The 12,784-nt window shown below is 41.5% G+C and overlaps 1 protein-coding gene across 2 annotated transcripts; it reads left to right on the top strand.

Annotated features, from left to right (window-relative positions):
• The first annotated feature begins 88 nt into the window (after positions 1-88).
• tpcn1 (two pore segment channel 1) lies at positions 89-12,752 on the top strand. 2 transcript variants are annotated; one of them, XM_082555830.1, is made up of 26 exons: positions 89-196; positions 3,473-3,606; positions 4,677-4,853; positions 5,569-5,682; positions 6,347-6,477; positions 6,835-6,923; positions 7,049-7,083; positions 7,220-7,278; positions 7,475-7,574; positions 7,693-7,809; positions 7,935-8,059; positions 8,150-8,198; positions 8,296-8,360; positions 8,455-8,498; positions 8,582-8,638; positions 10,032-10,085; positions 10,222-10,294; positions 10,557-10,664; positions 10,763-10,924; positions 10,999-11,114; positions 11,242-11,288; positions 11,378-11,446; positions 11,659-11,755; positions 11,840-11,979; positions 12,069-12,149; positions 12,236-12,752. In XM_082555830.1, exons 1-26 carry the CDS (start codon positions 106-108, stop codon positions 12,377-12,379), a joined length of 2,478 nt encoding a protein of 825 aa, XP_082411956.1. In that variant the 5' UTR covers positions 89-105; the 3' UTR covers positions 12,380-12,752. The 2 variants fall into 2 exon arrangements, with proteins under 2 accessions (XP_082411956.1, XP_082411955.1); XM_082555829.1 differs by lacking the exon at positions 89-196 and adding an exon at positions 2,034-3,394.
• The last annotated feature ends 32 nt before the right edge of the window (positions 12,753-12,784 follow it).

Raw genomic sequence — 12,784 nt, 5'->3', positions numbered from 1 at the left:
TGCGGAGAAAACCTTACACTTATTTAGCTGTTAGGTAGCTTTTATTAAGTCTGACAAAAAGGTGGAATTCCAAGCAGGTTGCAGTCTGTTTATCTGCTAGCTAGCATGGAGACTGACGACGATGTGCCTCTCATCTTAACCTGGGACGAAGCAAATAGTGGTCTGCTCAGCGAGGAGCCTGAAAGAGGAGACGAAAGTAAGTCTATACAGTGATATCATCACATACCTCTGTAGTCAAGCAATGCAAACAATGTACATGTACACCAAGGAAAGGAACATGATCGGGGGAAGTGGTTTGGTGTCTCTACTGTAATGCTGTCGCAGTAGACATACAAGTAATACACAGATCCCATTGAGAAAGCACACCCGGCCAAAACTAATGCACTCCTGTGTAACACCTGTGTAATAATCCCCACCTTTAAGAAGGCTGTGGTGTTGGGGGTTTGTTCACCCCCAACATTTTAAATACACTATTAGGGTCAAAATTACAACACACCCAAGTTTCTAAGATTCAATAAGTTAAATCACTACTTCTGTACAGGTTCAGTCTGCTTCTTCTTCTTTTGGCTGCTCACTTCATAGGTCACCACAGCAGATTATCTCCCTCTATCTCACCCTATTCCTACATCCTCCTTTGTCCCGGCAACCCTCTCTTTTTGTCTACACCCTTGAATCTTCTCTGTGCTCTTCCTCCTTTTCACCTGCCTGGCAGCTCCATGTTCAGGATCCTTTGTTAAATACATCCACTATCTCTCCACTGTACCTTGCCCCTTGAAGTTTGTCTCCTAAGCCCACCGCCTGATCTGTCCCTCTGATATACTCCTCTCTAATCCTGTCCATTCTGGTGACTCCTAATCAAAACTCTGCCACCTCCAGCTCTGCCTTCTGTTTTTTTGTCACAGCCACTATTTCCAAACTGTACATTGCAGCAGGTCTCACTATCATTTTGTAAACTGTTACGGATTCAAATATTGGGGATGGAGAAAGAGGAAAAACCACAATAACAACACTGGTCCGGCCGGGTTGATTCAAACGATGATTTTAATGATCACACGCGTGGGAGATGGACACCGTACGCAGACAGCATCAGATCTCAAAATGGTGGAGCATTGATCAAACTCTTATAGCCTCTAGTGGCCCCCACCTAATCATAAAAGCCTAAACAATCACATGCTTTCTCTCACACGGCGCCTAAGCTACGACCTTGGCTCCCTGTTTATCTGCTCCTGCTGAGATGGGGCAGAAAACTCCAGTATGTTCTGTTCTCTTCTAATCAGACAAATAAGGCGATGACTTTCTGCGAACAGTATTTCTTATAACTCAGCAGTATGTCCTTCTGTCACAAACCACCCCTGGCACTTGTCTCCAACCACTCCACCTTGCCTGCACTCTCTTCTTCATCTCTCTTGTGCCGCTGTTTATCGCTTTGGATGGTTGACACCAGGTATTTAAACAAATACAGTTCGATCAATACTTTTCTAAAGGTAGTCCAGATAAAATGTCAGCTGAGTATTGAACTCTGATGGTTGTTTTTACTGTACACTACAGTATTCAGAGAGGAGCGTTTGCATAAACTGTTTATTTTATTATAGCTGTTTATAGATGGAGTTAATGTTGTTTTTTTAACTTACCATAATGCACTGGTGCAGTCAGAAGCGCTGTAATGTTGACAGTCAGCTGCATATATGTTGCACATCCAGGCTCTGCTGTTTGAATGGAGAAAACAGATTGTCCACCAGGCTCTGGGATCACGTGTGGGTGGAGCATGTATGAGTATCTGTGCATCTGCTTGACATAGTAATCCTGCTGCCTTTGTTTTCCTCACATATAAGCTACAAAATGACCCATCTGAAAAACTGCTGGCTCAGCTTAGAACTGTGTGCCCCTCAGCCCCTCCCCGGTGCATATGGGTAGCGTGTGTTTGTGTGTGCGTGTGTGTGAGTGAGTATCATTTTCTCTAGCTCTGGCATGAACAGGAAGAGGAGAGGAGTGTTTTTTCTGTCATATATGGGAGTGGTGTACAAGTGGGACAAGTCCTGCTGTTCTTGCCTGCTTGCTGCCAAAGCCTTCTGGAAATAGAGGGAGTATGAACCTGGACTCTATGAAATAAAGCTGCCTCTTATCACTTGAGTGACAAATCACATGCTTGGATAGAAGTGAGGAATTTAGTTTTTATTGCCCATGTTCCGGACCCTTTATTTTTCTGGGACAAGTAGACATGACTGCTGGATCTGTTTATGTGAGCCTGACGTCACTGTGTTATTGACTGGGAGCTTCAAACGTATTATTGTTCTCAAACAAATGCGTGGTCGGAGTGGTACACAGCAGACGATGGGTGTACTTCTGTCAGAGTAACGGGTAGGCTGCCACTGGATTGGAACTTAAGCTTCTCGTTTCAGCTCAGTCTGCTGCTGTCATGGTGGATAGAAAACATCTGTGACCTGCAGCACGTTGGATTCTAAGGAGTCGTGCCCGAAGAGAAAATATGTGATGTACAGTGTGTGGGAAGAGTACCCCAACAGACTTGCGCCAGAGTAAAGTATGCAGCTGCAGAAAGCCGCATGGAGGGACAGCTTTGTTTGAGGAAGAACCTGGGACCAGGCTTGAGTTTGAATACTGACTTTGTCTGGATTTTATCTTGGTCACTTGACTTAATTTATACGATATTATGTTTATGTGTTTTAAGCCCTAACATAGGAGTTTCGTGTCTTCCAAAGTTAGTCACTCGCTGTCGTCTGGTATTGCAAAATCAGTTCCTTTTGTGGTTTTTCTGTCTCGTGCCTGCATCCTGTTTGTGGTATGACAGAGGCTTAATAGCAAATGTGATGTGATTGAAAGCACACTTTATTACTGACTGGCAGCACTGGGATCAAGGTTCATGTTGTGCCACAGAGTCAGGAGGAGGTAATTTTTCAGTCTGGCAAAAAATGTAATATCACTCTTCTGTGTGACTTTTGTTCCAAAACAAGCAACTGATTCTCAAAGAACTACAAGTGCAGAACCTCAAGAGCATCTGTGATCATTTTAAAAGGGGTCTGCTCTCCAGAGTCCTTTTGATCTCCGGGATATTTCCGGATCTGTAAGGATTTCATCCAGATCCACTTGTGACTTGGTTTCTGTTGTTTGCATCAGGTCTGTGTGGAATGTCTGGCCATCTGTATCTCCAGATGTGTATTGATGCTGGAACGAGACCAGCATACTGTGACTGGGACACACATGTACACTTGGTCCTTGGAAGTAAGGGATGTTAATACCGTCACACAGCTGATGAATCCAGACTGACAAATGGAGAGTTCGCACACACAGGCAGCTGGTTTCCGTGAAGATCAGTCGCATATCGAGAGCCCTGTAGTGACTTCATCCTTTGCCTTACAGCTAGAACTAGAATGCATTGGTAGGCGGATACCCCTTTGTGTGACTCACATAAATAAGGGGTGTATGAGAACACTCACAATTAAGTCTTGTCTTCCAGATGGAGGAGGCAGTTATGACGTAGTTAACAACGCTGTGATCTCAACGCCTGGCCCACAAAACTACAGATCCCAAAATGTGTCCTTGCGACAAAGCTGGGAGATGAACTACCAAGAGGCAGCCATCTACCTGCAGGTATTTACAACCAGAGCATTGCTGCATTTATTAGTGTATGCACTCATTCACATGATCACATTATAGTTTTATTATACCTTCTACACTGTATTACTTGTAGATAGTTAGACCTTGTCCTCTCCCCGTGAGCTATATTTACATCCTGAAAAGCTGCAGGATGTTATAAATCTATAAACATGCAAAACTGTGCAAAATAAAATACAAAGGCAGTGTTGATGTACATGAAAGGAACTTTTTGCCAAAAATGGGGTTTTTGTCTTGTTGCTGATACAAAAACATAACCTCATAAGGTTTTGTAACTGTATTTTAAAAAGCCACAATTGGTGTAAAAATTCTACCCGACTGATTTTATTGGTTGATTATTGGCAGATTTGTTGATTTATACACAGCGTTTATGCAAAAATCTGACTTTTATAATGGTATCGACACATTCAACAGAATGTAGATTATTGATTTGTAAAACCTTTGAACTGATACGATGGAGATGCCAAGTTGGCCAGTACTGGTCGGTTTGCTTTTAATTTTCTTTTTAGGGAAAGAAGCAATCTTTATTACAAATAAATTCCTGTTTTAAAGTCTCTCTCTTTCTCACTATATGTTTGAATATCCAACCAGTGCAAAATTCATGTCAAAGAACAAACTCATAAACACTGATAAATCAGACAAGAAAGCTGCTGTCAATCAATATTTATCTGTGTGTCTCTTATCAATGTCTGAATGTTTTACTTTCTAAAATTGGCAGTGGCTCCTAGATTTGGTTGGCCTGTTTTAAATCATTGGAAGAGCTGCAAAGTACAAATAACCGTAAGCACACTTGCGCATTTGTATGCCTTTGAGAAGTTCTTTTTACATCGTTGGTCTGAATGTTGAGTTCTGCTCAGTTTAAATTAAGTGCAGAAAAACATTTTCTGTTATGTCTCCCGTGGAAGAAAAAAATTGAAAAACCAATTAAAAAAAAAACACTCTGGGAATTAAAGCTGTTTAAAAAATTAGAAACGTTCATATCCATCCATCCATCACTTTTGCCAACTTGTATGCACAAATGTGTAACTTTTACATTTTCTGTGTAGGAAGGAGAGAACAATGATAAGTTCTTCACTCACCCTCGAAACCCAAAGGCACTTGCGGCGTACCTGTTTGCGCACAACCACCTGTTCTACATGATGGAGCTGCTGACAGGCCTGCTGCTGCTGATGCTCTCACTGTGCGAGGCTCCTGCTGTACCCTCACTGCGCCTGGATGTCTATGTGAGTGAATCTCTACTCGCTAACATACTAATATGAACTAATAACACAACTTTACCTTACAGTCGCGGGCCACTTTCTAATTTACATCTTGGTAACACTGGGTTGGACCCTTTTCCTCTTCAGAACTGTACTAATTCTGCAGATTCATCAAGGTGCAGGAAAAATTGCTCATAGACATGATAGAATCACACGGTTGCTGCAGATTTGTTGGCTGCACATCCGTGATGAGAATCTCCAGTTCATCCCAAAGGGGCTCTGATTGAAATCTGGTGACTGTGGAGGCCATTTGAGGACAGTGAATTCTCTGTCTCAGTTTGAGATTAGTTTTGTGACATGGTGTGTTGTCCTGCTAGAAGCAGCCATCAGAAGATGGGCACAATGTGGTCATAAAGCCATCCAAATGATTAGCAACAATTTGGTTTGTTTAAAGGATGCTCCGTTGGTACTAAGGGGCCCAAAGTGTGCCTAGAAAATATCTCTCATTACACCACTAGCATCATGAATCATAACCCCAAAACAGGAGGGATCCATGCTTTCATGTTGTGTACACCAGTTCTACCAGCAGGTTCCCTTGACATGCCTAAACACCATGTGATATGTCATGTGATTGGCTCATTAAAGACTTGTGTTGATGTGCAGTTTAATAGGTGTACCTAACAAAATGACTAATGAGTGGCTAGTTTCCTTTATAACTTGTGTATTTGATGTCATTCAGGTCCACGCCACGCTGGAGCTGCTGGCTTTGGTTATGGTGGCATTTGAGCTATGCATGAAACTCCGCTGGTTAGGCTTCCACACCTTCATACGGCACAAGAGGACAATGGTTAAGGTAACTGTTACATGTTAATAATTTCATAATTATTGTGCGTGTGTGGCAGTCGGGTTGCTGTTACATTGTGTGGATCTCAGTTACGGTCAGAGGTCATGTTTTCTAAAAAACCTCGTGAATATGATAACTCAAAAAGAAAGTCAACTGGGTTTTTCAAATTCATACCATAGTTGTATCTACTAATAATCTCAGATGACTTCAAATGAGGGAATGTACAAAAAAATGGGAAAACAGAGGGACAGATATGTTTGCTTCTGGGGAAAAGACACACACACACACACACACACACACACACACACACACACACACACACACACACACACACACACACACACGAACTGAGCACAACAAAAAGCGAGGACCCAAGAGGGAAAAACATTTGCAGCACTTAATTTTTTTTCTATCAGTTACCATCGCGTATAAAACATCGGGACAGGACCACACGCTAATTAACATGTAACACACCACACACACACAAGCATAAATGTGAGCAACGACGTTGACCACTTACGTAGGTGATACAAAGATTCCCAACAGACGTCTAAATTAGGGATTAGTCTGAAGAAAGGCGATTAAACTTTGCTATCTGCAGATCTGATGTTATAGTTTGGGATTCAGCTTTCATTATCCTACACTGTACATGTTGTCTTCTCTCTTTGCACAGACGTGTGTGTTACTGGTACAGTTTGTGGAGGCCATAGTGGTTCTGATCCGACAAACTTCTCACATGCGAGTGACCAGAGCGCTCAGACCAATATTCCTGGTGGACTGTAGATATTGTGGTGCTGTGCGCAGGTAAATAATGACCTACACACTCACACACACACACAGATTCAGTCTGGCCCAAGACATTGCCACAAAATAGACATTACATTTTTGATTGAGCACACATTTGACTTGCATACTGGAAAATACTAGCGGGAACAGAGAGACTAGTCGTCCCCGCCCGGGCTCCAAGTAAAAGTCTTGTCATATGAAAGAAAACGGTGACTCAACTCTGTAGGTTTGTAAAGCCAGACAAAATTAAACAAACTCAGTGAGATTTCAGCTCCATCTATCTTACTAACAAATGTTTCTGAGAAGTTCTTTTGTTTTCTATTGTGGCCACCCACAAGGCAGTTGTCACTGACGAGGTTTCTTTCATCCAATCAGAAACTTGCGTCAGATCTTCCAGTCTCTCCCGCCTTTTATTGACATCCTCCTGCTGCTGCTTTTCTTCATGGTTATATTTGCTATTCTTGGTAAGAGTGCATAAAGAAACACTTTGATTATTTTCTGTCCTCTATTTGTTAAACTTGTTTATTCAAGCAGAGGAAACGCTGTTTTTGTTAATGTTTGTATTTGATTAGCTCTTTGTGTCCTCCAGGCTTCTGTCTCTTCTCCACGAACACCTCTGATCCGGTATGTTGAGTCTTCCATCTCACTTACAAGAGTTTGTTTGAGTTATGTCATTTCAGGGATTTGGGTGGTTCTTCTCTTTGTGCCAGTTTTGTGTCTGGTCATATTTCCTGTCTTGAACCCTATCCTCTCACCACAGTACTTCAACACTATGGAGAACAGCCTTGTCAGCCTGTTTGTGCTGCTGACCACAGCAAAGTAAGCACGGCAATACACGTACTACTGCCGCTTGGTTATCTTTACACATGGGGCATGTAAGCAGTGCTCACCACGTTTAGAGCTTCTCATAAATCCTTTTACCACTTTTGCTTAATCTGCTTCCACAGTTTTTTGGTTTTTTTTGCATCTTATGACTCGGTCTGCATCTGATGACATCTCTCTTTCACTTTTGTAGTTTCCCTGATGTGATGATGCCAGCATACTCCAAGAACCGCTGGTCCTGTGTTTTCTTCATTGTATACCTCTCTATCGAGCTCTACTTTATCATGAACCTGGTAGAAGAAGCTTGTTTTTTTTCACAATTTCTGAGATGTCTTTGAGTCCTATTGAAAATACACACGGCTTGAAGTTTTCCCAGTTACTCATCATCGCCGTCTGTGCCCCCCTCTCCAGCTCCTGGCGGTCGTGTTTGATACATTTAATGATGTTGAGAAAATGAAGTTTAAATCTCTCTTGCTTCACAAACGCTCTGCTATCGACCACGCCTTTCAGCTGTTAGTTAGCCGTCAGGTAGGCCTGTTTTTTTTGTTTTTTTTATTATCATTATTATTATTATTTGTAACATGTCTTTCCTTTTTCTTTAACACTGTCAGGTGTTTTCTTAAGCTTTTCTTATGTTTCTCTGTGTTACACAGAGACCGATGGGTGTGTCTCTGAAGCAGTTCGATGGTCTGATGCGTTTTTACAGACCACGCATGTCTGCAAGAGACCGATTCCTCACTTACAAAGCTCTTAACACATCAGGGGCTCCCATGCTCAGGTAACTGTCTCTCTTCCACTTCTCAGAATGAAAATCCTTTTACATTGATTTGCTTTGTCACTGATTTAATGGTGGTGTGTTCTGTTGCAGCCTGCAGGACTTTTATAAGTTCTATGAGGTCACTGGCCTTAAATGGAAGGTAATTAGCCTGACATTTCTGCTGTGTAGCTGCTCTATTTTTGTGCTCCTCTGGTTGATTCAAATATACATTTACTGTCAATCTGTGTGTTGTTTAGGCACGTCGCAGTGGAGAACACTGGTTTGATGATCTTCCACACACAGCCTTCCTCATTTTCAAAGGAAAGTTCTCTTTCTCTCTTTTCTTCTGTTGTCAGGCAAAATAAGATTGGCTCTTGATCCCTTATTGTGGATACTTTCCTCTCCAATTTATTAGGTATCCATTTGCTTGTGAAGTCAAAGGCCTTTCAGTATACTATGTGTAAGTGTAATCATTGATCTTCTCCCAGCTGCTATCAGTGATACTGATCAAAGTCTCTTATCAAAGTTTTTTTGTGACTGTAGATGTGGTGGTGGCCATCAACGGTGTTTGGATCCTTGTGGAGACGTACCAGCTGAATAGTAAGATCTTTAACCGTAATCTGCAGTACTGTGCAAAAGTCACGAACCCCTCATATCTTGATATTTTGCCTTAAAGGAGCCAGACTTTCTTGTCATTTTAAATTGGTTTTGAGCAATAGTTCTCCATTCTTTCTGGAGGTCTTTAAAAGTTTTTCTTTCGACATTGGCTGCTTTTTTACTTAGGCCAGTCCTCATCCCTGACTGTTTTCAGTGGAATGTTTTTGTTGTTTGATAAACCGCTTAACTCTGACCTATGACTCATTCAATGATAAAAAAGGCCCCTAACTCAAGGGATGAACCAGTGTTGTGTCTACACATAAAAGACAACTAAGCAGAAAAATAATAATTATTAATATTCTATCTTTAGGCATATTATTACTAGCACCCTGATGTAGAAAGGGATAACTTGTTTCCATTTCTATAGTTGAATCTATGAAAAACAGCACAAATGAACAACATCTGAAAGTCATGTCCTTAAGAAATTGAAAGAAATTCAGCAAAGACCTGATGCAGGACCCCGAGAGATGCATCTGGCCGTTCAGTCGATCCATCTACTGTTCACTGAAGCCTCATCAGAAAAGGTCTCAGTGGAAGGGTGGCTGTCAAGAAGCCATTCTTGAGGAAGGGAAATGGGAAGAAAACGCTGAGGTTTGCCAAATTACACAAGAACTGGACTGAATCAGTGGAAAATGTGTCTGATAGATTGAAGAACACAAATTTGACATTTTTGGTCAAATCATTGTCAGTATGTACAGAGGAAGTCAGAAAAGAAGTACAACAGTGAGTGTCTACAGCCATTTGTAAAACATGTTGGAGACTCTCATTGTTTGGGGCTCCATTTCAGCCGGTGGTGTTGGGGCTGTTGACAGGATTGTGAATGCAGAAAAGTACTGCCAGATTTGGATTCATCATGCAGTATATTCTGCAAAACGTCTAACTGACAACAGCTTAATTATTTAGCATGACAATGAACTCAAACACATTGGCAATGTGTTTAATCTACCTAGGTAGGTTAGCTTCCCCAGAACCTGGACCTCAACATTACTGAAGCAGTGTGGGATCATCTAGATGGAGAGCAGAACTAAAAGGGAGCCAACATCCAAAGAAGAGCTTTGAATGTCAGTATTCCTGAAGACCTATGCCTATGAGAGTTCAGGCTGTGCTGAAGAATAAAGGTGGTCATACCAAATATTGAATTTCAAGCTCTTTATAATTGTATAAACTCAGTTTTTGCTTTATACACGTATGTTTACATGTGTTCCAGTGAATAACTGCGCTTAATTTCCTGGCAATATATTTAAAAAAATGCCCCAAGACTTTTGCACAGTACTTGCACAGTACTAAGGCATGTGTTCCAATACTCCAGGTGTTTTACCTTCCTCTCCTCTTGCAGGTGGATTTTCCTGGTCCAAATTGGTTCCCTGGAGTTACATTGTTTTTCTGACCAGTAAGTAGGCTGCATGGCACCCTCCCCACCCAAACCCTGCACCCCACATAGAAAGTCCAGATAGTATTAAAATGTCATAAGGTGTCGAGGATTAATTACAGTCGTTTACACTGTGTGTCTGTCCTTCCACTTTCAGTTTATGGTGTAGAAGTGTTATTGAAAATATCAGGTTTGGGGCCAGTTGCCTATTTCAGCTCTGGGTGGAATCTGTGAGTAACACACATTGAAAACACAAATCTGTGCTGCATCCAAAACTCAAACTGTGCACTCTGTTAAACACAAACAATGTCTAAATCAACAGACTCCATTTGAGTGTGGAAATTTTAGGAATCTTTAATAATTAAACGTGACATGTTGTTTTTCAGTAGGCCTACTTATATTTAAAAGAAAATCACAGAAATACCTCTGAGCTGATATGAAACCCTGTTTCTCTGCTTTTGCTGGTAATCCTCATTGTGCTCTTCCGTCCAGGTTTGACTTCTCTGTGACGGTTTTTGCCTTCTTGGGCCTCATTGCTCTTGCCTTCGATAAGGAGCCGTTCTACTTTATTGTAATTCTCAGACCGCTTCAGCTGCTAAGGTATGATTTTCAATCTCCTTTAACGTGACAGCATATATGCACATAATGGCAATAGTAATTAATTTTACATTCAAATTTCTGTGTGTTGCCTTTTGCAGGTTATTTAAGATAAAGCAGAGGTATCGTAATGTTTTAGACACCATGTTTGAGCTCTTCCCCAGGATGGCCAGTCTAGGGTTGACATTAATCATCTTCTACTATTCCTTTGCTATTGTGGGAATGGAGTTCTTTGCAGATGTGGTTTACCCCAACTGCTGCAAGTGAGTAGTCGTGTCTCTCCATTGGCGATTCATTACTTCATTAATTTATTCTTCCTTTTTTCTCTCCCTCTCAGTACGAGCACAGTGGCCGATTCCTACAGACTGATCAACAACACACAAGGCAACAAAACAGTGCTGGAAGAGGGCTACTATTATCTCAATAACTTCAACAACATCCTCAGTAGCTTTGGTAATAATCCCTTTTTCCTTTTTGTCAAAATTCTGTCTTTGTATATTATCTACATCTGTTGTGTGTTCATGTGCGTTATGTTTTCTAGAATTTTAAAAACATTTACTCATTTTTTGTTTATCTCCAGTGACTCTGTTTGAACTGACCGTGGTCAACAACTGGTACATCACTATGGTGAGATTATCTGTGGTTCAAAATCTGTCGCCACTCGGCAGCCTGAGCACAGATCGTCGGGTGTCTGACTGCTTTTTGCTCTTTCACAGGAAGGAGTGACGTCTATGACGAGCCACTGGAGCCGTCTGTACTTCATGACTTTTTATATAGTTACAATGGTGAGTAGGAATGCGAACAGAGGAACAAAACAAAACTCAGAGGTTTTGCATATCTGAGACAAATTGAAGCCTTTTTTTTTCCTTTTTCAATGTTTCTATCCTGCCCTGAGGAGCCTGTGTAGTCTTACTTTAATGTTGTCCTCTGCATAATCTACTGAAGAATCAGTGTGTGGGAATGTAACCATATTGCATACAATGTTTTGTCTGTGCAGGTGGTGATGACCATTATCGTGGCGTTCATTTTAGATGCATTTGTGTTCCGCATGAACTACAGTCGCAAGAACCGGGAACCGCTAGAAAATCCAGAGGGTGGGTTTGAGTGTGTGTGAGATTGTATGCAGGTTAAGAGTTGTTAGCCAGGATCTAAATTAAATGTGTTTGTACACGCTGTAGATGAGAATGGGATCGTGTTTGAAGTAGAGGTGAGTCGTGATGACGTTCTCGCCGCTCTCGAGCTGTACAAACAGATGTGCCCAGGATCGTCTTCCCTCAGCTCTCTCCAGGGAGTCTTACAGACTATGGACAAAAGTGGGGTAAGAACACACGCAAACAGCAAGAAGTCGTCTTCTTCTGCTCTTTAAGTCCCTCTAATTAATTTTTACTCCTGATTTGTTGTGCGCAGCACTCGTCTTTAGTGTACCTAGGTCGCAGGTCTAGGACGAAGAGCGACCTCAGCATGAAAATGTACGAGGAGGAGATACAGGTAAGAAACTAAAGATGTAATCCTGAATACCATGTCAGGACTTGGACTATCATGATGTGTTGGTCTTTTCTGTGTTGTTTCTTAAGGAGTGGTATGCAGAATATTCGAGGGAAGCCCTGCCTGAACCAGACCAAAGCCTGGAGCGGGATCCAGACAGCCCCATGCCTGACTTGTCTCCCTTCCCAGAGCCTCAGCTCAACTCACAGACTGGACCTCACAGCATCAATTAATGCAAAGTTTGCTAGGGAAACATGCACATTGTCATTCCAACGTTTTCCTTTAAAGGCAAAATCAGGAAGCCTGGACTCCCATATTATGTGTGCATATACTGCTGTTGGCCTTTTGTGCCCTATGGTAAACCATGACGCATCTAAACCTGATGCCTTAGTTTAACGACTCCTCTGATCAGTATTAACACACCCACTGAGTTTTCCAAAGACCGAACTATATAAACACTTAATACTCCTTTTAGCTCAACTGAACAAATTATGACATTTTCCCTCAACTAATGTCTCAGCAGACTTATAATATTTTACTTTTATATAACTTCTTATTCTGTAATGTATTTGAGTTTATTTGAATAAACTGTTAGAACTTGTCAAACTGTGATGTTCATTGATGTTGCTGGATTATAA

The sequence above is a fragment of the Aulonocara stuartgranti genome (genome assembly GCF_965226115.1).
Source record: "Aulonocara stuartgranti genome assembly, chromosome: 12".
Taxonomy (NCBI): Eukaryota; Metazoa; Chordata; class Actinopteri; order Cichliformes; family Cichlidae; genus Aulonocara; species Aulonocara stuartgranti.
The sequence above is the reverse complement of the archived record's forward strand: the minus strand, read 5'-3'. Positions and strand labels throughout refer to the sequence as shown.

Bases quoted from the DNA above. Each gene is read 5' to 3' on its own strand.
- tpcn1 (XM_082555829.1), top strand. From the start codon at position 3,286: ATGGAGAGTTCGCACACACAGGCAGCTGGTTTCCGTGAAGATCAGTCG. The intron at 7,279-7,474 runs GTAAGCACGGCA...TCACTTTTGTAG, and splicing joins GTGCTGCTGACCACAGCAAA to TTTCCCTGATGTGATGATGC. The intron at 11,447-11,658 runs GTGAGTAGGAAT...TTGTCTGTGCAG, and splicing joins CTTTTTATATAGTTACAATG to GTGGTGATGACCATTATCGT.